Source organism: Dendrobates tinctorius, unplaced genomic scaffold (assembly GCF_039654945.1).
Source record: "Dendrobates tinctorius isolate UK_male_01 unplaced genomic scaffold, ASM3965494v1 ptg000055l, whole genome shotgun sequence".
NCBI lineage: Eukaryota > Metazoa > Chordata > Amphibia > Anura > Dendrobatidae > Dendrobates > Dendrobates tinctorius.
In genome coordinates, this window is record NW_027361723.1 from 6147117 (window position 1) to 6174529 (window position 27413).

The following is a 27413-nucleotide window of genomic DNA, read 5'->3' on the forward strand; positions in this document are numbered from 1 at the left end:
ATGAGAGGAGCTGCTGCCATCTACCTCCTGGCAGGAGCCGCCGCACTCACCGCGGCCGCAGGTAAAGGGGACACTAATGATGTGGGGTCAAAGGTGATAATAACGTTTATTAATTAATGCGATAACCTGACAGAGAACAAACCGGTGGCGGATTCAGGCCGTGGTTCGGATTCTGCCGGTCGTGCACTTATGATTATGATGATTTATTCGGTCACTTCGAGAACGGCAGAGGTTAATCCTGAGGTTACATGACGTTCCTATGATTTGTTAGACAGGAGTTAATGTTTTTTTTAGGTTTATTTTTTATATATTTATAATTTTTAATGTCAAAATATGTAAATAGAAATCCGCAGGATTCCATCAAGGTAAAAAAGCTGAACATCATCAATGTCCCCCGGATTATCTGCAATGTAACAGCCCCGGCCTCCGACAGAGAGAAAGGGAAACAGATAAAAAAAGTGCAAAAAAAAAGTCGCCTATTTCATAATCCGACCATCTTTGCCAAATTTATTTAAAAAAAAACAATATTTCTTATTTACTTTACACCAATGTTTTATGTTTTATGTTTTTTTTATTTTTATTTTTTTTATAACCGATCCTCTTATCAACAAATCAATCCCACTGCTCTTTAGATGATTTATCATTACCAAAAGAGTGTGCTGCGGCACTAAATCCAGTGATCCAGCATCAGAGAAGGGCAGAGGCACTAAATGCAGTGATCCAGCATCAGAGCAGCACAGCGGCACTAAATCCAGTGATCCAGCATCAGAGCAGGGCAGCGGCACTAAATCCAGCGATCCAGCATCAGAGCAGGGCAGGGACACTAAATCCAGTGATCCAGCATCAGAGCAGGGCAGCGGCACTAAATCCAGTGATCCAGCATCAGAGCAGCGCAGGGGCACTAAATCCAGTGATCCAGCATCAGAGCAGGGCAGCGGCACTAAATCCAGTGATCCAGCATTAGAGGAGCACAGGAGCACTAAATTTAGTGATCCAGCATCAGAGAAGGGCAGGGGCACTAAATCCAGTGATCCAGCATCAGAGCAGGGCAGCGGCACTAAATCCAGTGATCCAGCATCAGAGCAGCACAGGGGCACTAAATCCAGTGATCCAGCATCAGAGCAGGGCAGGGACACTAAATCCAGTGATCCAGCATCAGAGCAGGGCAGCGGCACTAAATCCAGTGATCCAGCATCAGAACAGCACAGGGGCACTAAATCCAGTGATCCAGCATCAGAGCAGCGCAGGGGCACTAAATCCAGTGATCCAGCATCAGAGCAGCACAGGTGCACTAAATCCAGTGATCCAGCATCAGAGGAGCACAGGTGCACTAAATTTAGTGATCCAGCATCAGAGCAGGGCAGGGACACTAAATCCAGTGATCCAGCATCAGAGCAGGGCAGCGGCACTAAATCCAGTGATCCAGCATCAGAACAGCACAGGGGCGCTAAATCCAGTGATCCAGCATCAGAGCAGCGCAGGGGCACTAAATCCAGTGATCCAGCATCAGAGCAGCACAGGAGCACTAAATCCAGTGATCCAGCATCAGAGAAGGGCAGGGGCACTAAATCCAGTGATTCAGCATCAGAGCAGCGCAGGGGCACTAAATCCAGTGATCCAGCATCAGAACAGCGCAGGGGCCCTAAATCCAGTGATCTAGCATCAGAGCAGCGCAGGGGCACTAAATCCAGTGATCCAGCATCAGAGCAGCGCAGGGGCACTAAATCCAGTGATCCAGCATCAGAGCAGAGCAGGGGCCCTAAATCCAGTGATCCAGCATCAGAGCAGCGCAGGGGCACTAAATCCAGTGATCCAGCATCAGAACAGCGCAGGGGCCCTAAAACCAGTGATCTAGCATCAGAGCAGCGCAGGGGCACTAAATCCAGTGATCCAGCATCAGAGCAGGGCAGGGGCACTAAATCCAGTGATCCAGCATCAGAGCAGTGCAGGGGTACTAAATCCAGTGATCCAGCATCAGAACAGCACAGGGGCACTAAATCCAGTGATCTAGCATCAGAGCAGCGCAGGGGCACTAAATCCAGTGATCCAGCATCAGAGCAGCGCAGGGGCACTAAATCCAGTGATCCAGCATCAGAGCAGCACAGGGGCACTAAGTCCAGTGATCCAGCATCAGAGCAGCACAGGGGCACTAGATCCAGTGATCCAGCATCACAGCAGGGCAGGGGCACTAAAATCCAGTGATACAGCATCAGAGCAGCACAGGTGCACTAAATCCAGTGATCCAGCATCAGAGCAGCAAAGAGGCACTAAAATCCAGTGATCCAGCATCAGAGCAGCACAGCGGCACTAAATCCAGTGATCCAGCATCAGAGCAGGGCAGCGGCACTAAATCCAGCGATCCAGCATCAGAGCAGGGCAGGGACACTAAATCCAGTGATCCAGCATCAGAGCAGGGCAGCGGCACTAAATCCAGTGATCCAGCATCAGAGCAGCGCAGGGGCACTAAATCCAGTGATCCAGTATCAGAGCAGGGCAGCGGCACTAAATCCAGTGATCCAGCATTAGAGGAGCACAGGTGCACTAAATTTAGTGATCCAGCATCAGAGAAGGGCAGGGGCACTAAATCCAGTGATCCAGCATCAGAGCAGGGCAGCGGCACTAAATCCAGTGATCCAGCATCAGAGCAGCACAAGGGCACTAAATCCAGTGATCCAGCATCAGAGCAGGGCAGGGACACTAAATCCAGTGATCCAGCATCAGAGCAGGGCAGCGGCACTAAATCCAGTGATCCAGCATCAGAACAGCACAGGGGCACTAAATCCAGTGATCCAGCATCAGAGCAGCGCAGGGGCACTAAATCCAGTGATCCAGCATCAGAGCAGCACAGGTGCACTAAATCCAGTGATCCAGCATCAGAGGAGCACAGGTGCACTAAATTTAGTGATCCAGCATCAGAGCAGGGCAGGGACACTAAATCCAGTGATCCAGCATCAGAGCAGGGCAGCGGCACTAAATCCAGTGATCCAGCATCAGAACAGCACAGGGGCGCTAAATCCAGTGATCCAGCATCAGAGCAGCGCAGGGGCACTAAATCCAGTGATCCAGCATCAGAGCAGCACAGGAGCACTAAATCCAGTGATCCAGCATCAGAGAAGGACAGGGGCACTAAATCCAGTGATTCAGCATCAGAGCAGCGCAGGGGCACTAAATCCAGTGATCCAGCATCAGAACAGCGCAGGGGCCCTAAATCCAGTGATCCAGCATCAGAACAGCGCAGGGGCCCTAAATCCAGTGATCTAGCATCAGAGCAGCGCAGGGGCACTAAATCCAGTGATCCAGCATCAGAGCAGGGCAGGGGCACTAAATCCAGTGATCCAGCATCAGAGCAGTGCAGAAGCACTAAATCCAGTGATCCAGCATCAGAACAGCACAGGGGCACTAAATCCAGTGATCTAGCATCAGAGCAGCGCAGGGGCACTAAATCCAGTGATCCAGCATCAGAGCAGAGCAGGGGCCCTAAATCCAGTGATCCAGCATCAGAGCAGCGCAGGGGCACTAAATCCAGTGATCCAGCATCAGAACAGCGCAGGGGCCCTAAAACCAGTGATCTAGCATCAGAGCAGCGCAGGGGCACTAAATCCAGTGATCCAGCATCAGAGCAGGGCAGGGGCACTAAATCCAGTGATCCAGCATCAGAGCAGTGCAGGGGTACTAAATCCAGTGATCCAGCATCAGAACAGCACAGGGGCACTAAATCCAGTGATCTAGCATCAGAGCAGCGCAGGGGCACTAAATCCAGTGATCCAGCATCAGAGCAGCGCAGGGGCACTAAATCCAGTGATCCAGCATCAGAGCAGCACAGGGGCACTAAGTCCAGTGATCCAGCATCAGAGCAGCACAGGGGCACTAGATCCAGTGATCCAGCATCACAGCAGGGCAGGGGCACTAAAATCCAGTGATACAGCATCAGAGCAGCACAGGTGCACTAAATCCAGTGATCCAGCATCAGAGCAGCAAAGAGGCACTAAAATCCAGTGATCCAGCATCAGAGCAGCACAGCGGCACTAAATCCAGTGATCCAGCATCAGAGCAGGGCAGCGGCACTAAATCCAGCGATCCAGCATCAGAGCAGGGCAGGGACACTAAATCCAGTGATCCAGCATCAGAGCAGGGCAGTGGCACTAAATCCAGTGATCCAGCATCAGAGCAGCGCAGGGGCACTAAATCCAGTGATCCAGTATCAGAGCAGGGCAGCGGCACTAAATCCAGTGATCCAGCATTAGAGGAGCACAGGTGCACTAAATTTAGTGATCCAGCATCAGAGAAGGGCAGGGGCACTAAATCCAGTGATCCAGCATCAGAGCAGGGCAGCGGCACTAAATCCAGTGATCCAGCATCAGAGCAGCACAAGGGCACTAAATCCAGTGATCCAGCATCAGAGCAGGGCAGGGACACTAAATCCAGTGATCCAGCATCAGAGCAGGGCAGCGGCACTAAATCCAGTGATCCAGCATCAGAACAGCACAGGGGCACTAAATCCAGTGATCCAGCATCAGAGCAGCGCAGGGGCACTAAATCCAGTGATCCAGCATCAGAGCAGCACAGGTGCACTAAATCCAGTGATCCAGCATCAGAGGAGCACAGGTGCACTAAATTTAGTGATCCAGCATCAGAGCAGGGCAGGGACACTAAATCCAGTGATCCAGCATCAGAGCAGGGCAGCGGCACTAAATCCAGTGATCCAGCATCAGAACAGCACAGGGGCGCTAAATCCAGTGATCCAGCATCAGAGCAGCGCAGGGGCACTAAATCCAGTGATCCAGCATCAGAGCAGCACAGGAGCACTAAATCCAGTGATCCAGCATCAGAGAAGGACAGGGGCACTAAATCCAGTGATTCAGCATCAGAGCAGCGCAGGGGCACTAAATCCAGTGATCCAGCATCAGAACAGCGCAGGGGCCCTAAATCCAGTGATCCAGCATCAGAACAGCGCAGGGGCCCTAAATCCAGTGATCTAGCATCAGAGCAGCGCAGGGGCACTAAATCCAGTGATCCAGCATCAGAGCAGGGCAGGGGCACTAAATCCAGTGATCCAGCATCAGAGCAGTGCAGGGGCACTAAATCCAGTGATCCAGCATCAGAACAGCACAGGGGCACTAAATCCAGTGATCTAGCATCAGAGCAGCGCAGGGGCACTAAATCCAGTGATCCAGCATCAGAGCAGCGCAGGGGCACTAAATCCAGTGATCCAGCATCAGAGCAGCACAGGGGCACTAAGTCCAGTGATCCAGCATCAGAGCAGCACAGGGGCACTAGATCCAGTGATCCAGCATCACAGCAGGGCAGGGGCACTAAAATCCAGTGATACAGCATCAGAGCAGCACAGGTGCACTAAATCCAGTGATCCAGCATCAGAGCAGCAAAGAGGCACTAAAATCCAGTGATCCAGCATCAGAGCAGCACAGGGGCACTAAATCCAGTGATCCAGCATCAGAGCAGCACAGGGGCACTAAATCCAGTGATCCAGCATCAGAGCAGCACAGGCACGCTAAATCTAGTGATCCAGCATCAGAGCAGCATAGGGGCACTAAATCCTGTGATCCAGCATCAGAGCAGCACAGGTGCACTAAATCCAGTGATCCAGCATCAGAGCAGTGCAGGGGCACTAAATCCAGTGATCCAGCATCAGAGCAGTGCAGGGGCCCTAAATCCAGTCATCTAGCATCAGAGCAGCGCAGGGGCACTAGATCCAGTGATCCAGCATCAGAGCAGCATAGAGGCACTAGATCCAGTCATCTAGCATCAGAGCAGCGCAGGGGCACTAAATCCTGTGATCCAGCATCAGAGCAGCACAGGGGCACTAAATCCAGTGATCCAGCATCAGAGCAGCACAGGGGCACTAAATCCAGTGATCCAGCTTCAGAGCAGCACAGGTGCACTAAATCCAGTGATCCAGCATCAGAGCAGCACAGGGGCACTAAATCCAGTGATCCAGCATCAGAGCAGGGCAGGGGCACTAAATCCAGTGATCCAGCATCAGAGCAGCGAAGGGGCCCTAAATCCAGTGATCCAGCATCAGAGCAGCGCAGGGGCCCTAAATCCAGTGATCCAGCATCAGAGCAGCGCAGGGGCACTAAATCCAGTGATCCAGCATCAGAACAGCGCAGGGGCCCTAAATCCAGTGATCTAGCATCAGAGCAGCGCAGGGGCACTAAATCCAGTGATCCTGCATCAGAGCAGCGCAGGGGCACTAAATCCAGTGATCCAGCATCAGAACAGCGCAGGGGCCCTAAATCCAGTGATCTAGCATCAGAGCAGCGCAGGGGCACTAAATCCAGTGATCCAGCATCAGAGCAGCGCAGGGGCACTAAATCCAGTGATCCAGCATCAGAGCAGCACAGGGGCACTAAGTCCAGTGATCCAGCATCAGAGCAGCACAGGGGCACTAGATCCAGTGATCCAGCATCACAGCAGGGCAGGGGCACTAAATCCAGTGATCCAGCATCAGAGCAGCGAAGGGGCACTAAAATCCAGTGATCCAGCATCAGAGCAGCACAGGTGCACTAAATCCAGTGATCCAGCATCAGAGCAGCAAAGAGGCACTAAAATCCAGTGGTCCAGCATCAGAGCAGCACAGGGGCACTAAATCCAGTGATCCAGCATCAGAGCAGCACAGGGGCACTAAATCCAGTGATCCAGCATCAGAGCAGCACAGGCACGCTAAATCTAGTGATCCAGCATCAGAGCAGCATAGGGGCACTAAATCCTGTGATCCAGCATCAGAGCAGCACAGGTGCACTAAATCCAGTGATCCAGCATCAGAGCAGTGCAGGGGCACTAAATCCAGTGATCCAGCATCAGAGCAGTGCAGGGGCCCTAAATCCAGTCATCTAGCATCAGAGCAGCGCAGGGGCACTAGATCCAGTGATCCAGCATCAGAGCAGCACAGAGGCACTAGATCCAGTCATCTAGCATCAGAGCAGCGCAGGGGCACTAAATCCTGTGATCCAGCATCAGAGCAGCACAGGGGCACTAAATCCAGTGATCCAGCATCAGAGCAGCACAGGGGCACTAAATCCAGTGATCCAGCTTCAGAGCAGCACAGGTGCACTAAATCCAGTGATCCAGCATCAGAGCAGCACAGGGGCACTAAATCCAGTGATCCAGCATCAGAGCAGGGCAGGGGCACTAAATCCAGTGATCCAGCATCAGAGCAGCGAAGGGGCAATAAAATCCAGTGATCCAGCATCAGAGCAGCACAGGGGGCACTAAATCTAGTGATCCAGCATCAGAGCAGCACAGGTGCACTAAATCCTGTGATCCAGCATCAGAGCAGCACAGGTGCACTAAATCCAGTGATCCAGCATCAGACCAGTGCAGGGGCACTATATCCAGTGATCCAGCATCAGAGCAGTGCAGGGGCCCTTAAACCAGTCATCTAGCATCAGAGCAGCGCAGGGGCACTAGATCCAGTGATCCAGCATCAGAGCAGCACAGAGGCACTAGATCCAGTCATCTAGCATCAGAGCAGCGCAGGGGCACTAAATCCTGTGATACAGCATCAGAGCAGCACAGGGGCACTAAATCCAGTGATCCAGCATCAGAGCAGCACAGGGGCACTAAATCCAGTGATCCAGCTTCAGAGCAGCACAGGTGCACTAAATCCAGTGATCCAGCATCAGAGCAGCACAGGGGCGCTAAATCCAGTGATCCAGCATCAGAGCAGGGCAGGGGCACTAAATCCAGTGATCCAGCATCAGAGCAGCACAGGGGCACTAAATCCAGTGATCCAGCATCAGAGCAGCACAGGCACGCTAAATCTAGTGATCCAGCATCAGAGCAGCATAGGGGCACTAAATCCTGTGATCCAGCATCAGAGCAGCACAGGTGCACTAAATCCAGTGATCCAGCATCAGAGCAGCGCAGGGGCACTAAATCCTGTGATCCAGCATCAGAGCAGCACAGGTGCACTAAATCCAGTGATCCAGCATCAGAGCAGCGCAGGGGCACTAAATCCAGTGATCCAGCATCAGAGCAGTGCAGGGGCCCTAAATCCAGTCATCTAGCATCAGAGCAGCGCAGGGGCACTAGATCCAGTGATCCAGCATCAGAGCAGCACAGAGGCACTAGATCCAGTCATCTAGCATCAGAGCAGCGCAGGGGCACTAAATCCTGTGATCCAGCATCAGAGCAGCACAGGGGCACTAAATCCAGTGATCCAGCATCAGAGCAGCACAGGGGCACTAAATCCAGTGATCCAGCTTCAGAGCAGCACAGGTGCACTAAATCCAGTGATCCAGCATGAGAGCAGCACAGGGGCACTAAATCCAGTGATCCAGCATCAGAGCAGGGCAGGGGCACTAAATCCAGTGATCCAGCATCAGAGCAGCGAAGGGGCACTAAAATCCAGTGATCCAGCACCAGAGCAGCACAGGGGGCACTAAATCTAATGATCCAGCATCAGAGCAGCACAGGTGCACTAAATCCTGTGATCCAGCATCAGAGCAGCACAGGTGCACTAAATCCAGTGATCCAGCATCAGAGCAGTGCAGGGGCACTATATCCAGTGATCCAGCATCAGAGCAGTGCAGGGGCCCTAAATCCAGTCATCTAGCATCAGAGCAGCGCAGGGGCACTAGATCCAGTGATCCAGCATCAGAGCAGCACAGAAGCACTAGATCCAGTCATCTAGCATCAGAGCAGCGCAGGGGCACTAAATCCTGTGATCCAGCATCAGAACAGCACAGGGGCACTAAATCCAGTGATCCAGCATCAGAGCAGCACAGGGGCACTAAATCCAGTGATCCAGCTTCAGAGCAGCACAGGTGCACTAAATCCAGTGATCCAGCATCAGAGCAGCACAGGGGCACTAAATCCAGTGATCCAGCATCAGAGCAGGGCAGGGGCACTAAATCCAGTGATCCAGCATCAGAGCAGCACAGGGGCACTAAATCCAGTGATCCAGCATCAGAGCAGCACAGGGGCACTAAATCCAGTGATCCAGCATCAGAGCAGGGCAGGGACACTAAATCCAGTGATCCAGCATCAGAGCAGGGCAGCGGCACTAAATCCAGTGATCCAGCATCAGAACAGCACAGGGGCGCTAAATCCAGTGATCCAGCATCAGAGCAGCGCAGGAGCACTAAATCCAGTGATCCAGCATCAGAGCAGCACAGGAGCACTAAATCCAGTGATCCAGCATCAGAGAACGGCAGGGGCACTAAATCCAGTGATCCAGCATCAGAGCAGCGCAGGGGCACTAAATCCAGTGATCCAGCATCAGAACAGCGCAGGGGCCCTAAATCCAGTGATCTAGCATCAGAGCAGCGCAGGGGCACTAAATCCAGTGATCCAGCATCAGAGCAGCGCAGGGGCACTAAATCCAGTGATCCAGCATCAGAGCAGCGCAGGGGCCCTAAATCCAGTGATCCAGCATCAGAGCAGCGCAGGGGCACTAAATCCAGTGATCCAGCATCAGAACAGCGCAGTGGCCCTAAATCCAGTGATCTAGCATCAGAGCAGCGCAGGGGCACTAAATCCAGTGATCCAGCATCAGAGCAGCGCAGGGGCACTAAATCCAGTGATCCAGCATCAGAGCAGCGCAGGGGCACTAAATCCAGTGATCCAGCATCAGAACAGCGCAGGGGCCCTAAATCCAGTGATCTAGCATCAGAGCAGCGCAGGGGCACTAAATCCAGTGATCCAGCATCAGAGCAGCGCAGGGGCACTAAATCCAGTGATCCAGCATCAGAGCAGCACAGGGGCACTAAGTCCAGTGATCCAGCATCAGAGCAGCACAGGGGCACTAGATCCAGTGATCCAGCATCACAGCAGGGCAGGGGCACTAAAATCCAGTGATACAGCATCAGAGCAGCACAGGTGCACTAAATCCAGTGATCCAGCATCAGAGCAGCAAAGAGGCACTAAAATCCAGTGATCCAGCATCAGAGCAGCACAGGGGCACTAAATCCAGTGATCCAGCATCAGAGCAGCACAGGGGCACTAAATCCAGTGATCCAGCATCAGAGCAGCGCAGGGGCACTAAATCCAGTGATCCAGCATCAGAGCAGCACAGGTGCACTAAATCCAGTGATCCAGCATCAGAGCAGCACAGAGGCACTAGATCCAGTCATCTAGCATCAGAGCAGCGCAGGGGCACTAAATCCTGTGATCCAGCATCAGAGCAGCACAGGGGCACTAAATCCAGTGATCCAGCTTCAGAGCAGCACAGGTATACTAAATCCAGTGATCCAGCATCAGAGCAGCACAGGGGCACTAAATCCAGTGATCCAGCATCAGAGCAGGGCAGGGGCACTAAATCCAGTGATCCAGCATCAGAGCAGCGAAGGGGCACTAAAATCCAGTGATCCAGCACCAGAGCAGCACAGGGGGCACTAAATCTAATGATCCAGCATCAGAGCAGCACAGGTGCACTAAATCCTGTGATCCAGCATCAGAGCAGCACAGGTGCACTAAATCCAGTGATCCAGCATCAGAGCAGTGCAGGGGCACTATATCCAGTGATCCAGCATCAGAGCAGTGCAGGGGCCCTAAATCCAGTCATCTAGCATCAGAGCAGCGCAGGGGCACTAGATCCAGTGATCCAGCATCAGAGCAGCACAGAGGCACTAGATCCAGTCATCTAGCATCAGAGCAGCGCAGGGGCACTAAATCCTGTGATCCAGCATCAGAGCAGCACAGGGGCACTAAATCCAGTGATCCAGCATCAGAGCAGCACAGGGGCACTAAATCCAGTGATCCAGCTTCAGAGCAGCACAGGTGCACTAAATCCAGTGATCCAGCATCAGAGCAGCACAGGGGCACTAAATCCAGTGATCCAGCATCAGAGCAGGGCAGCGGCACTAAATCCAGTGATCCAGCATCAGAACAGCACAGGGGCACTAAATCCAGTGATCCAGCATCAGAGCAGCGCAGGGGCACTAAATCCAGTGATCCAGCATCAGAGCAGCACAGGTGCACTAAATCCAGTGATCCAGCATCAGAGGAGCACAGGTGCACTAAATTTAGTGATCCAGCATCAGAGCAGGGCAGGGACACTAAATCCAGTGATCCAGCATCAGAGCAGGGCAGCGGCACTAAATCCAGTGATCCAGCATCAGAACAGCACAGGGGCGCTAAATCCAGTGATCCAGCATCAGAGCAGCGCAGGGGCACTAAATCCAGTGATGCAGCATCAGAGCAGCACAGGAGCACTAAATCCAGTGATCCAGCATCAGAGAACGGCAGGGGCACTAAATCCAGTGATCCAGCATCAGAGCAGCGCAGGGGCACTAAATCCAGTGATCCAGCATCAGAACAGCGCAGGGGCCCTAAATCCAGTGATCTAGCATCAGAGCAGCGCAGGGGCACTAAATCCAGTGATCCAGCATCAGAGCAGCGCAGGGGCACTAAATCCAGTGATCCAGCATCAGAGCAGCGCAGGGGCCCTAAATCCAGTGATCCAGCATCAGAGCAGCGCAGGGGCACTAAATCCAGTGATCCAGCATCAGAACAGCGCAGGGGCCCTAAATCCAGTGATCTAGCATCAGAGCAGCGCAGGGGCACTAAATCCAGTGATCCAGCATCAGAGCAGGGCAGGGGCACTAAATCCAGTGATCCAGCATCAGAGCAGCGCAGGGGCACTAAATCCAGTGATCCAGCATCAGAACAGCGCAGGGGCCCTAAATCCAGTGATCTAGCATCAGAGCAGCGCAGGGGCACTAAATCCAGTGATCCAGCATCAGAGCAGCGCAGGGGCACTAAATCCAGTGATCCAGCATCAGAGCAGCACAGGGGCACTAAGTCCAGTGATCCAGCATCAGAGCAGCACAGGGGCACTAGATCCAGTGATCCAGCATCACAGCAGGGCAGGGGCACTAAAATCCAGTGATACAGCATCAGAGCAGCACAGGTGCACTAAATCCAGTGATCCAGCATCAGAGCAGCAAAGAGGCACTAAAATCCAGTGATCCAGCATCAGAGCAGCACAGGGGCACTAAATCCAGTGATCCAGCATCAGAGCAGCACAGGGGCACTAAATCCAGTGATCCAGCATCAGAACAGCACAGGCACGCTAAATCTAGTGATCCAGCATCAGAGCAGCATAGGGGCACTAAATCCTGTGATCCAGCATCAGAGCAGCACAGGTGCACTAAATCCAGTGATCCAGCATCAGAGCAGTGCAGGGGCACTAAATCCAGTGATCCAGCATCAGAGCAGTGCAGGGGCCCTAAATCCAGTCATCTAGCATCAGAGCAGCGCAGGGGCACTAGATCCAGTGATCCAGCACCAGAGCAGCATAGAGGCACTAGATCCAGTCATCTAGCATCAGAGCAGCGCAGGGGCACTAAATCCTGTGATCCAGCATCAGAGCAGCACAGGGGCACTAAATCCAGTGATCCAGCATCAGAGCAGCACAGGGGCACTAAATCCAGTGATCTAGCTTCAGAGCAGGACAGGTGCACTAAATCCAGTGATCCAGCATCAGAGCAGCAAAGGGGCACTAAATCCAGTGATCCAGCATCAGAGCAGGGCAGGGGCACTAAATCCAGTGATCCAGCATCAAAGCAGCGAAGGGGCCCTAAATCCAGTGATCCAGCATCAGAGCAGCGCAGGGGCCCTAAATCCAGTGATCCAGCATCAGAGCAGCGCAGGGGCACTAAATCCAGTGATCCAGCATCAGAACAGCGCAGGGGCCCTAAATCCAGTGATCTAGCATCAGAGCAGCGCAGGGGCACTAAATCCTGTGATCCAGCATCAGAGCAGCGCAGGGGCACTAAATCCAGTGATCCAGCATCAGAACAGCGCAGGGGCCCTAAATCCAGTGATCTAGCATCAGAGCAGCGCAGGGGCACTAAATCCAGTGATCCAGCATCAGAGCAGCGCAGGGGCACTAAATCCAGTGATCCAGCATCAGAGCAGCACAGGGGCACTAAGTCCAGTGATCCAGCATCAGAGCAGCACAGGGGCACTAGATCCAGTGATCCAGCATCACAGCAGGGCAGGGGCACTAAATCCAGTGATCCAGCATCAGAGCAGCGAAGGGGCACTAAAATCCAGTGATCCAGCATCAGAGCAGCACAGGTGCACTAAATCCAGTGGTCCAGCATCAGAGCAGCAAAGAGGCACTAAAATCCAGTGATCCAGCATCAGAGCAGCACAGGGGCACTAAATCCAGTGATCCAGCATCAGAGCAGCACAGGGGCACTAAATCCAGTGATCCAGCATCAGAGCAGCACAGGCACGCTAAATCTAGTGATCCAGCATCAGAGCAGCATAGGGGCACTAAATCCTGTGATCCAGCATCAGAGCAGCACAGGTGCACTAAATCCAGTGATCCAGCATCAGAGCAGCAAAGAGGCACTAAAATCCAGTGATCCAGCATCAGAGCAGCACAGGGGCACTAAATCCAGTGATCCAGCATCAGAGCAGCACAGGGGCACTAAATCCAGTGATCCAGCATCAGAGCAGCACAGGCACGCTAAATCTAGTGATCCAGCATCAGAGCAGCATAGGGGCACTAAATCCTGTGATCCAGCATCAGAGCAGCACAGGTGCACTAAATCCAGTGATCCAGCATCAGAGCAGTGCAGGGGCCCTAAATCCAGTCATCTAGCATCAGAGCAGCGCAGGGGCACTAGATCCAGTGATCCAGCATCAGAGTAGCACAGAGGCACTAGATCCAGTCATCTAGCATCAGAGCAGCGCAGGGGCACTAAATCCTGTGATCCAGCATCAGAGCAGCACAGGGGCACTAAATCCAGTGATCCAGCATCAGAGCAGCACAGGAGCACTAAATCCAGTGATCCAGCTTCAGAGCAGCACAGGTGCACTAAATCCAGTGATCCAGCATCAGAGCAGCACAGGGGCACTAAATCCAGTGATCCAGCATCAGAGCAGGGCAGGGGCACTAAATCCAGTGATCCAGCATCAGAGCAGCGAAGGGGCACTAAAATCCAGTGATCCAGCATCAGAGCAGCACAGGGGGCACTAAATCTAGTGATCCAGCATCAGAGCAGCACAGGTGCACTAAATCCTGTGATCCAGCATCAGAGCAGCACAGGTGCACTAAATCCAGTGATCCAGCATCAGAGCAGTGCAGGGGCACTATATCCAGTGATCCAGCATCAGAGCAGTGCAGGGGCCCTAAATCCAGTCATCTAGCATCAGAGCAGCGCAGGGGCACTAGATCCAGTGATCCAGCATCAGAGCAGCACAGAGGCATTAGATCCAGTCATCTAGCATCAGAGCAGCGCAGGGGCACTAAATCCTGTGGTCCAGCATCAGAGCAGCACAGGGGCACTAAATCCAGTGATCCAGCATCAGAGCAGCACAGGGGCACTAAATCCAGTGATCCAGCTTCAGAGCAGCACAGGTGCACTAAATCCAGTGATCCAGCATCAGAGCAGCACAGGGGCACTAAATCCAGTGATCCAGCATCAGAGCAGGGCAGGGGCACTAAATCCAGTGATCCAGCATCAGAGCAACACAGGGGCACTAAATCCAGTGATCCAGCATCAGAGCAGCACAGGCACGCTAAATCTAGTGATCCAGCATCAGAGCAGCATAGGGGCACTAAATCCTGTGATCCAGCATCAGAGCAGCACAGGTGCACTAAATCCAGTGATCCAGCATCAGAGCAGCGCAGGGGCACTAAATCCTGTGATCCAGCATCAGAGCAGCACAGGTGCACTAAATCCAGTGATCCAGCATCAGAGCAGTGCAGGGGCACTAAATCCAGTGATCCAGCATCAGAGCAGTGCAGGGGCACTAGATCCAGTCATCTAGCATCAGAGCAGCGCAGGGGCACTAGATCCAGTGATCCAGCATCAGAGCAGCGAAGGGGCACTAAAATCCAGTGATCCAGCATCAGAGCAGCACAGGGGGCACTAAATCTAGTGATCCAGCATCAGAGCAGCACAGGTGCACTAAATCCTGTGATCCAGCATCAGAGCAGCACAGGTGCACTAAATCCAGTGATCCAGCATCAGAGCAGTGCAGGGGCACTATATCCAGTGATCCAGCATCAGAGCAGTGCAGGGGCACTAGATCCAGTAATCCAGCATCAGAGCAGCACAGAGGCACTAGATCCAGTCATCTAGCATCAGAGCAGCGCAGGGGCACTAAATCCTGTGATCCAGCATCAGAGCAGCACAGGGGCACTAAATCCTGTGATCCAGCATCAGAGCAGCACAGGTGCACTAAATCCAGTGATCCAGCATCAGAGCAGTGCAGGGGCACTATATCCAGTGATCCAGCATCAGAGCAGTGCAGGGGCCCTAAATCCAGTCATCTAGCATCAGAGCAGCGCAGGGGCACTAGATCCAGTGATCCAGCATCAGAGCAGCACAGAGGCACTAGATCCAGTCATCTAGCATCAGAGCAGCGCAGGGGCACTAAATCCTGTGATCCAGCATCAGAGCAGCGCAGGGGCACTAAATCCTGTGATCCAGCATCAGAGCAGCACAGGGGCACTAAATCCAGTGATCCAGCATCAGAGCAGCACAGGGGCACTAAATCCAGTGATCCAGCTTCAGAGCAGCACAGGTGCACTAAATCCAGTGATCCAGCATCAGAGCAGCACAGGGGCACTAAATCCAGTGATCCAGCATCAGAGCAGGGCAGGGGCACTAAATCCAGTGATCCAGCATCAGAGCAGCACAGGGGCACTAAATCCAGTGATCCAGCATCAGAGCAGCACAGGCACGCTAAATCTAGTGATCCAGCATCAGAGCAGCATAGGGGCACTAAATCCTGTGATCCAGCATCAGAGCAGCACAGGTGCACTAAATCCAGTGATCCAGCATCAGAGCAGTGCAGGGGCACTAAATCCAGTGATCCAGCATCAGAGCAGTGCAGGGGCCCTAAATCCAGTCATCTAGCATCAGAGCAGCGCAGGGGCACTAGATCCAGTGATCCAGCATCAGAGCAGCACAGAGGCACTAGATCCAGTCATCTAGCATCAGAGCAGCGCAGGGGCACTAAATCCTGTGATCCAACATCAGAGCAGCACAGGGGCACTAAATCCAGTGATCCAGCATCAGAGCAGCACAGGGGCACTAAATCCAGTGATCCAGCATCAGAGCAGGGCAGGGGCACTAAATCCAATGATCCAGCATCAGAGCAGCGAAGGGGCACTAAAATCCAGTGATCCAGCATCAGATCAGCACAGGGGGCACTAAATCTAGTGATCCAGCATCAGAGCAGCACAGGTGCACTATATATAGTGATCCAGCTTCAGAGCAGCACAGGTGCACTAAATCCAGTGATCCAGCATCAGAGCAGCACAGGGGCACTAAATCCAGTGATCCAGCATCAGAGCAGGGCAGGGGCACTAAATCCAGTGATCCAGCATCAGAGCAGCGAAGGGGCACTAAAATCCAGTGATCCAGCATCAGAGCAGCACAGGGGGCACTAAATCTAGTGATCCAGCATCAGAGCAGCACAGGTGCACTAAATCCTGTGATCCAGCATCAGAGCAGCACAGGTGCACTAAATCCAGTGATCCAGCATCAGAGCAGTGCAGGGGCACTAAATCCAGTGATCCAGCATCAGAGCAGTGCAGGGGCCCTAAATCCAGTCATCTAGCATCAGAGCAGCGCAGGGGCACTAAATCCTGTGATCCAGCATCAGAGCAGCACAGGGGCACTAAATCCAGTGATCCAGCATCAGAGCAGCACAGGGGCACTAAATCCAGTGATCCAGCATCAGAGCAGCACAGAGGCACTAAATCCAGTGATCCAGCATCAGAGCAGCACAGGAGCACTAAATCCAGTGATCCAGCATCAGAGCAGCACAGGGGCACTAAATCCAGTGATCCAGCTTCAGAGCAGCACAGGTGCACTAAATCCAGTGATCCAGCATCAGAGCAGCACAGGGGCACTAAATCCAGTGATCCAGCATCAGAGCAGGGCAGGGGCACTAAATCCAGTGATCCAGCATCAGAGCAGCACAGGGGGCACTAAATCTAGTGATCCAGCATCAGAGCAGCACAGGGGCACTAAATCCAGTGATCCAGCATCAGAGCAGTGCAGGGGCACTAAATCCAGTGATCCAGCATCAGAGCAGCACAGGGGCACTAAGTCCAGTGATCCAGCATCAGAGCAGCACAGGGGCACTAGATCCAGTGATCCAGCATCACAGCAGGGCAAGGGCACTAAATCCAGTGATCCAGCATCAGAGCAGCGAAGGGGCACTAAAATCCAGTGATCCAGCATCAGAGCAGCACAGGTGCACTAAATCCAGTGATCCAGCATCAGAGCAGCAAAGAGGCACTAAAATCCAGTGATCCAGCATCAGAGCAGCACAGGGGCACTAAATCCAGTGATCCAGCATCAGAGCAGCACAGGGGCACTAAATCCAGTGATCCAGTATCAGAGCAGCACAGGCACGCTAAATCTAGTGATCCAGCATCAGAGCAGCATAGGGGCACTAAATCCTGTGATCCAGCATCAGAGCAGCACAGGTGCACTAAATCCAGTGATCCAGCATCAGAGCAGTGCAGGGGCACTAAATCCAGTGATCCAGCATCAGAGCAGTGCAGGGGTCCTTAATCCAGTCATCTAGCATCAGAGCAGCGGAGGGGCACTAGATCCAGTGATCCAGCATCAGAGCAGCACAGAGGCACTAGATCCAGTCATCTAGCATCAGAGCAGCGCAGGGGCACTAAATCCTGTGATCCAGCATCAGAGCAGCACAGGGGCACTAAATCCAGTGATCCAGCATCAGAGCAGCATAGGGGCACTAAATCCAGTGATCCAGCTTCAGAGCTGCACAGGTGCACTAAATCCAGTGATCCAGCATCAGAGCAGCACAGGGGCACTAAATCCAGTGATCCAGCATCAGAGCAGGGCAGGGGCACTAAATCCAGTGATCCAGCATCAGAGCAGCGAAGGGGCACTAAAATCCAGTGATCCAGCATCAGAGCAGCACAGGGGCACTAAATCTAGTGATCCAGCATCAGAGCAGCACAGGTGCACTAAATCCTGTAATCCAGCATCAGAGCAGCACAGGTTCACTCAATCCAGTGATCCAGCATCAGAGCAGTGCAGGGGCACTAAATCCAGTGATCCAGCATCAGAGCAGTGCAGGGGCCCTAAATCCAGTCATCTAGCATCAGAGCAGCGCAGGGGCACTAGATCCAGTGATCCAGCATCAGAGCAGCACAGAGGCACTAGATCCAGTCATCTAGCATCAGAGCAGCGCATGGGCACTAAATCCTGTGATCCAGCATCAGAGCAGCACAGGGGCACTAAATCCAGTGATCCAGCATCAGAGCAGCACAGGGGCACTAAATCCAGTGATCCAGCTTCAGAGCAGCACAGGTGCACTTAATCCAGTGATCCAGCATCAGAGCAGCACAGGGGCACTAAATCCAGTGATCCAGCATCAGAGCAGGGCAGGGGCACTAAATCCAGTGATCCAGCAGCAGAGCAGCACAGGGGGCACTAAGTCTAGTGATCCAGCATCAGAGCAGCACAGGTGCACTAAATCCAGTGATCCAGCAGCAGAGCAGCACAGGGGGCACTAAATCCAGTGATCCAGCATCAGAGCAGTGCAGGGGCACTAAATCCAGTGATCCAGCTTCAGAGCAGCACAGGTGCACTAAATCCAGTGATCCAGCAGCAGAGCAGCACAGGGGGCACTAAATCCAGTGATCCAGCATCAGAGCAGTGCAGGGGCACTAAATCCAGTGATCCAGCATCAAAGCAGCACAGGCACTAAATCCAGTGATCCAGTATCAGAGCAGCACAGGGGCACTAAATCCAGTGATCCATCATCAGAGCAGCTCAGGGGCACTAAATCCAGTCATCTAGCATCAGAGCAGCGCAGGGGCACTAAATCCAGTGATCCAGCATCAGAGCAGCTCAGGGGCACTAAATCCAGTCATCTAGCATCAGAGCAGCGCAGGGGCACTAAATCCAGTGATCCAGTATCAGAGCAGCACAGGGGCACTAAATCCAGTGATCCATCATCAGAGCAGCTCAGGGGCACTAAATCCAGTCATCTAGCATCAGAGCAGCGCAGGGGCACTAAATCCAGTGATCCAGCATCAGAGCAGGGCAGGGGCACTAAATCCAGTGATCCAGCATCAGAGCAGCGCAGGGGCACTAGATCCAGTCATCTAGCATCAGAGCAGCGCAGGGGCACTAAATCCAGTGATCCAGCATCAGAGCAGCGCAGGGGCACTAAATCCAGTGATCCAGCATCAGAGCAGCACAGGGGGCACTAAATCCAGTGATCCAGCATCAGAGCAGCACAGGTACACTAAATCCAGTGATCCAGCATCAGAGCAGCACAGGGGCACTAAATCCAGTGATCCAGCATCAGAGCAGGGCAGGGGCACTAAATCCAGTCATCTAGCATCAGAGCAGCGCAGGGGCACTAAATCCAGTGATCCAGCATCAGAGCAGCACAGGGGCACTAAATCCAATGATCCAGCATCAGAGCAGGGCAGGGGCACTAAATCCAGTGATCCAGCATCAGAGCAGGGCAGGGGCACTAAATCCAGTGATCCAGCATCAGAGCAGCACAGGTGCACTAAATCTAGTGATCCAGCATCAGAGCAGCACAGGTGCACTAAATCTAGTGATCCAGCATCAGAGCAGCACAGGGCACTAAATCCAGTGATCCAGCATCAGAGCACCGCAGGTGCACTAAATCCAGTGATCCAGCATCAGAGCAGCACAGGGGCACTAAATCCAGTGATCCAGCTTCAGAGCAGCACAGGGGCACTAAATCCAGTGATCCTGCAGCAGAACAGCGCAGGGGCTCTAGATCCAGTCATCTAGCATCAGAGCAGCAAAGGGGCACTAAAATCCAGTGATCCAGCATCAGAGCAGCACAGGAGCAATAGATCCAGTCATCTAGCATTAAAGCAGCGCAGGGGCACTAAATCCAGTGATCCAGCATCAGCGCAGCACAGGGGGCACTAAATTCAGTGATCTAGCATCAAAGCAGCGCAGGGGCACTAAATCCAGTGATCCAGCATCAGCGCAGCACAGGGGGCACTAAATCCAGTGATCCAGCATCAGAGCAGCACAGGGGCACTAGATCCAATCATCTAGCATCAGAGCAGCGCAAGGGCACTAAATCCAGTGATCCAGCATCAGAACAGCACAGGGGCACTAAATCTAGTGATCCAGCATCAGAACAGCGCAGGGGCACTAAATCCAGTGATCCTGCATCAGAACAGCGCAGGGGCTCTAGATCCAGTCATCTAGCATCAGAGCATCGCAGGGGCACTAAATCCAGTGATCCAGCATCAGAGCAGCACAGGGGAACTAGATCCAGTCATCTAGCATCAGAGCAGCGCAGGGGCACTAAATCCAGTGATCCAGCATCAGAACAGCACAGGGGCACTAAATCCAGTGATCCAGCATCAGAGCAGCGCAGGGGCACTAAATCCAGTGATCCAGCATCAGAACAGCACAGGGCCACTAATTCAAGTGATCCAGCATCAGAACAGCGCAGGGGCACTATATCCAGTGATCCAGCATCAGAACATCACAGGGGCACTAAATCCAGTGATCCAGCATCAGAGCAGCACAGGGCCACTAAATCACGTGATCCAGCATCAGAGCAGCACAGGGCACTAAATCGAGCACTAGCGCTAAGAGCCTGCCTGGAAATCGACCTCCACTCGTAATCTGCAGAGGTGGCCGGTAACCTAGGGAAAACGTTGTAAATTGTACATTTTATAATTCCCTCATTCTTGAAAATATAGAGGATTTTTTTCACATAAAGAACACTGGAAAGTTTCTTATTGGTACAAGTAATTTTACACATTTTTTTACATAAAAAACAAAAAATTCAGTAACTGAGCTGGTCACCGGGGAGAAACCTCCTTACCTACAGATACCGGTGGCTACCGGGAGATATGAGCTTATTTCCTCCCTGGAGCCGCCGGCTTCCTGTCCTGGGGGCTACAGTCAGTGCTCACTACCCTGGAGCACGCGATGTGCAGAGCCGGCTGTCAGTCACTGTACGGCACCATTAGTAAGGCGGCCGGGCAGCATTATAGCGCTACTTACCTGCAGATTAACCCTATATCCGCACGTAAATAGCGTTCTCTAAGGTCACAGGATCCCTTTAACTCAAAAACAGGTTTGAGTCAATTTGTCTTTAGATACCTTTACAGTTTGTGCAGATATTTGTAAATAATAGCAGTAAAAAATATTCAATTCACATAGAATCCTAGAATGTTAGATTGGAAGGGACCCCTGGGGTCATCGTGTCCAACCCCCTGCTCAAAGCAGGAGTCACTAAACCATCAAAGACAGATGTCTGTCCAGCCTCTGAAGACTTCCTTTGAAGGAGAACTCGCCACCTCTCATGGCCGCCTGTTCCGCTCATTGATCACCCTCACTGTCAAAAGCTTTTTCTAATATCTAATTTGTATCTTCTCCCTTTCAGTTTCTTTCCATTGATTCTCTTAATACATCCAGAATTGCATTTGCCTTTTTGCTGCTGCATCACACTGTTGACTCATGTGCAGTCTGTGATCTATTAGTATGCCCAAGTCTTTTTCACATGTGCTGTTGCTTAGTTCTATTCCTCCCATTCTTTAGATGTAATTTTCATTTTTCTTGCCCAGATGTAGAATCTTGCATTTTTCCCTGTTTAATAACATTCTATTTGTCGCTATCCATTGTTCAATCTTATCTAGATCCTCCTGAATCCTTTATCCGTCTTCTCTAGTGTCCGCTACACCTCTTAGCTTTGCATCATCTGCAAATTTGATTAGTTTACATAATTAATTTGATCAACAGAATTCATTTTTATGAAGATTATTTTCCCCTCTATCCACAGCTCACGGTCTGCAGTGTTACATCTGTCAGACACCAACTCTGGCACTACAATGTAACGCAACAAGGAACTGCACCGAGCATGAGACCTGGTGCTACACCACAGTCTACGGAGCTGGCGGTAATGCTGACATTATTAGGCATAGGTAGCGGAATAGTGAGTGCAGCTCTGGAGTATACTACAGAATGTAACTCAGGATCAGTAATGTGTGTACACAGTGACTGCACCAGCAGAATAGTGAGTGCAGCTCTGGAGTATACTACAGAATGTAACTCAGGATCAGTAATGTGTGTACACAGTGACTGCACAAGCAGAATAGTGAGTGCAGCTCTGGGGTATAATACAGGAGGTAATTCAGGATCAGTAATGTATGTACACAGTGACTGCACCAGCAGAATAGTGAGTGCAGCTCTGGGGTATAATACAGGAGGTAATTCAGGATCAGTAATGTATGTACACAGTGACTGCACCAGCAGAATAGTGAGTGCAGTTCTGGGGTATAATACAGGAGGTAATTCAGGATCAGTAATGTATGTACACAGTGACTGCACCAGCAGAATAGTGAGTGCAGCTCTGGGGTATAATACAGGAGGTAATTCAGGATCAGTAATGTAATGTATGTACACAGTGACTGCACCAGCAGAATAGTGAGTGCAGCTCTGGGGTATAATACAGGAGGTAATTCAGGATCAGTAATGTAATGTATGTACACAGTGACTGCACCAGCAGAATAGTGAGTGCAGCTCTGGGGTATAATACAGGATGTAACTCAGGATCAGTAATGTAATGTATGTACACAGTGACTGCACCAGCAGAATAGTGAGTGCAGCTCTGGGGTATAATACAGGAGGTAATTCAGGATCAGTAATGTAATGTATGTACACAGTGACTGCACCAGCAGAATAGTGAGTGCAGCTCTGGAGTATAATACAGGAGATAATTCAGGATCAGTAATGTAATGTATGTACACAGTGACTGCACCAGCAGAATAGTGAGTGCAGCTCTGGGGTATAATACAGGAGGTAATTCAGGATCAGTAATGTATGTACACAGTGACTGCACCAGCAGAATAGTGAGTGCAGCTCTGGGGTATAATACAGAAGGTAACTCAGGATCAGTAATGTAATGTATGTACACAGTGACTGCACCAGCAGAATAGTGAGTGCAGCTCTGGAGTATAATACAGGAGGTAATTCAGGATCAGTAATGTAATGTATGTACACAGTGACTGCACCAGCAGAATAGTGAGTGCAGCTCTGGAGTATAATACAGAATGTAACTCATAATCAGTAATGTAATGTATGTACACAGTGACTGCACCAGCAGAATAGTGAGTGCAGTTCTGGGGTATAATACAGGATGTAACTCAGGATCAGTAATGTAATGTATGTACACAGTGACTGCACCAGCAGAATAGTGAGTGCAGCTCTGGGGTATAATACAGGAGGTAATTCAGGATCAGTAATGTAATGTATGTACACAGTGACTGCACCAGCAGAATAGTGAGTGCAGCTCTGGAGTATAATACAGAATGTAACTCATAATCAGTAATGTAATGTATGTACACAGTGACTGCACCAGCAGAATAGTGAGTGCAGCTCTGGGGTATAATACAGGAGGTAACTCAGGATCAGTAATGTAATGTATGTACACAGTGACTGCACCAGCAGAATAGTGAGTGCAGCTCTGGAGTATAATACAGGAGGTAATTCAGGATCAGTAATGTAATGTATGTACACAGTGACTGCACCAGCAGAATAGTGAGTGCAGCTCTGGGGTATAATACAGGATGTAACTCAGGATCAGTAATGTAATGTATGTACACAGTGACTGCACCAGCAGAATAGTGAGTGCAGCTCTGGGGTATAATACAGGAGGTAATTCAGGATCAGTAATGTAATGTATGTACACAGTGACTGCACCAGCAGAATAGTGAGTGCAGCTCTGGAGTATAATACAGAATGTAACTCATAATCAGTAATGTAATGTATGTACACAGTGACTGCACCAGCAGAATAGTGAGTGCAGCTCTGGGGTATAATACAGGAGGTAATTCAGGATCAGTAATGTATGTACACAGTGACTGCACCAGCAGAATAGTGAGTGCAGCTCTGGGGTATAATACAGGAGGTAATTCAGGATCAGTAATGTAATGTATGTACACAGTGACTGCACCAGCAGAATAGTGAGTGCAGCTCTGGAGTATAATACAGGAGGTAATTCAGGATCAGTAATGTAATGTATGTACACAGTGACTGCACCAGCAGAATAGTGAGTGCAGCTCTGGGGTATAATACAGGAGGTAATTCAGGATCAGTAATGTATGTACACAGTGACTGCACCAGCAGAATAGTGAGTGCAGCTCTGGGGTATAATACAGAAGGTAACTCAGGATCAGTAATGTAATGTATGTACACAGTGACTGCACCAGCAGAATAGTGAGTGCAGCTCTGGAGTATAATACAGGAGGTAATTCAGGATCAGTAATGTAATGTATGTACACAGTGACTGCACCAGCAGAATAGTGAGTGCAGCTCTGGGGTATAATACAGGAGGTAATTCAGGATCAGTAATGTATGTACACAGTGACTGCACCAGCAGAATAGTGAGTGCAGCTCTGGGGTATAATACAGAAGGTAACTCAGGATCAGTAATGTAATGTATGTACACAGTGACTGCACCAGCAGAATAGTGAGTGCAGCTCTGGAGTATAATACAGGAGGTAATTCAGGATCAGTAATGTAATGTATGTACACAGTGACTGCACCAGCAGAATAGTGAGTGCAGCTCTGGAGTATAATACAGGAGGTAACTCAGGATCAGTAATGTAATGTATGTACACAGTGACTGCACCAGCAGAATAGTGAGTGCAGCTCTGGAGTATAATACAGAATGTAACTCATAATCAGTAATGTAATGTATGTACACAGTGACTGCACCAGCAGAATAGTGAGTGCAGCTCTGGAGTATAATTCAGGAGGTAACTCAGGATCAGTATAGGATAAGTAATGCAAGTTATAGAGCTGGGGTCGGAGTGAAGTTGGTTTAGACCCTTTGATTGCATTTCTTTTTGATTTGAAAGGGTCATTGAATATCCCCTGATCAGAAGATCTGCTTTTCGTGAGAAATGAGGGTCCCAGAGATATACCCCTAAATAATAACTACTGATCCTGCTTGGTACTCGGAAAGAACTGTCCTGTCTCCAATGTTCATGGTGCCACCATAGATCTGGAGGTTTGTACTGTACATTCAGTCCCAGAAGGACAGATCTGATGGAGGCAGCGGGGAGGGTAGATGGTGAGGACTTGTAAGTCCGTCTGGTGGTGCCCTCCCTAATATCCGCTCCTGTGCAGCAGAGATTTATCCCAAAGGAAATGTAAAAAATTAAAACTCATCTCCACCTTGAACCCGATTATAGGAAGATATTCGCCATTGGGAAGGTAGAGCGAAGAGGTTTAGTGTGTTCATATAGTTTTCACTCTCTTTTACACCTTGTTTTGTTTTTTCTTAGGCTACCCCTTTAACAAAAACAGACTTGTCGTCCGCGGCTGCGCTGAGATCTGTGAAGGCACTAACCCCAATAATTTGGGGGTAACCAGACCCACTCTCTGCTGCCAGGACAGCCTGTGCAATGATTTCAACAAAGTGTCAGATAGCAAGATTGTGCCATGGGAAACCATACTGATCGGGATTTCTGTCGGCATCGTGATCCTAAATTGGGGATAAGAAGATTTTTTGGGGAGAATGGTCTGAAACCACTTCGAGAGGTCGGGGCCACAAGGACAGCCCCTCACCAAAGTCCTACTAGCGCGCAAGTAAAGAATCACCAACCAACAAGACTCAACTCAAAGCCAACATCTTCCATTATAATCATTCATGTTTCTAAACCAAGACCTTCGCCCTAGAAATAAAACATTGTCATCCTTGGACGTCTGCATTTTATATTTTAGGTTCCTCAAAAAAAACAAAAAAACAAAGCAACAGAGGGCGGTCACCACCATGACCTCCCACTGTCATAGAGATGCCCTTCTACTCAATGGATGTGAGTGACATAATTTGCTGACATATCTGCAGAACAAGGGCAGCTAAAGTTGTGACTCTTGGGTTAATCACGTTTCTTGTTTTGCCCTTAGTGTGGGGTTGGCTGAAACCCTAGAGGTCATTTTAGAAGCCTTATAGTGCTTTGTGTCAGGGTTTCTATTTTTTGGATGTTTCATTTCCTGTTCTTAAACATTCAAGTAACTTTTTTTTTTAAATGGGAAAACTTTTTCGACAGTGAAATTACCTTCCTGGTTTCCTTCCAAACGAGTCAATTGAAAACGTGAATGAACTGACTCATGAGAACATCAGACGCTCATCTAGTGCAGACATAATAGTGGAGCTTTTGGCAGGAACCAACTACAAGTCACAGAGCAAGTCACATGTCTCATTGATTGCATTAAAGATCGGTAATTATTGACAATTCTAGAAACATGCCAAAAGACCTCCTGAAATAAGGAACACCTCACAAGACCTGCAATATACCGTAAACACCCCACAAGACCTGCCGTATACCGGAAACACCCCACAAGACTTGCCATATACCGGGAACACCCCACAAGACCTGGTGTATACCAGGAACACCTCACGAGACCTGCCGTATACTGGGAACACCTCACAAGACCTGCCGTATAACGGGAGCACCTCACGAGACCTGCCGTACACCAGGAACACCCCACAAGACCTGCTGTATACCAGGAACACCCCACAAGACGTGCCATATACCGGGAACACCTCACAAGACCTGCCGTATGCTGGGAACACCTCACAAGACTTGCCATATACCGGGAACACCTCACAAGACCTGCCGTATGCTGGGAACACCTCACAAGACTTGCCATATACCGGGAACACCCCACAAGACCTGATGTATACCAGGAACACCTCACAAGACCTGCCGTATGCTGGGAACACCTCACAAGACTTGCCATATACCGGGAACACCCCACAAGACCTGCTGTATACCAGGAACACCTCACAATACCTGCCATATACCGGGAACACCTCACAAGACCTGCCGTATACTGGAAACACCAAACATGACCTGCCGTATACCGGGAACACCCCACAAGACCTACCTGGTGTATACCAGGAACACCTCACAATACCTGCCATATACCGGGAACACCTCACAAGACCTGCCGTATACCGGAAACACCCCACAAGACTTGCCGTATACCGGGAACACCCCACAAGACCTACCTGGTGTATACCAGGAACACCTCACAAGACCTGCCGTATACTGGGAACACCTCACAAGACCTGCCATATAACGGGAACACCTCACGAGACCTGCCGTACACCAGGAACACCCCACAAGACCTGCCGTATAACGGGAACACCTCACGAGACCTGCTGTACACCAGGAACACCCCACAAGACCTGCTGTATACCAGGAACACCTCACAAGACCTGCCGTATGCTGGGAACACCTCACAAGACCTGCTGTATAACGGGAACACCTTACAAGACCCGCCGTATATACCAGGAACACCCCACAAGACCTGCCGTATAACAGGAACACCTCACAAGTAGAGATGAGCGAACATCGCCGGCTCCCTCCTTATTCGGCGAGCTACAGTGCTTACCGAGGAAGCTGCATTGGG

At 51.0% G+C, this 27413-nt stretch overlaps 1 protein-coding gene across 1 annotated transcript; it reads left to right on the forward strand.

The window, feature by feature from the left end:
• LOC141091705 (ly6/PLAUR domain-containing protein 2-like) lies at nucleotides 1-25662 on the forward strand. Its single transcript, XM_073577398.1, has 3 exons — nucleotides 1-61; nucleotides 21772-21888; nucleotides 25280-25662. The coding sequence occupies exons 1-3, from the start codon at nucleotides 1-3 to the stop codon at nucleotides 25492-25494; spliced, it is 393 nt and encodes a 130-aa protein (XP_073433499.1). The 3' UTR covers nucleotides 25495-25662.
• The last annotated feature ends 1751 nt before the right edge of the window (nucleotides 25663-27413 follow it).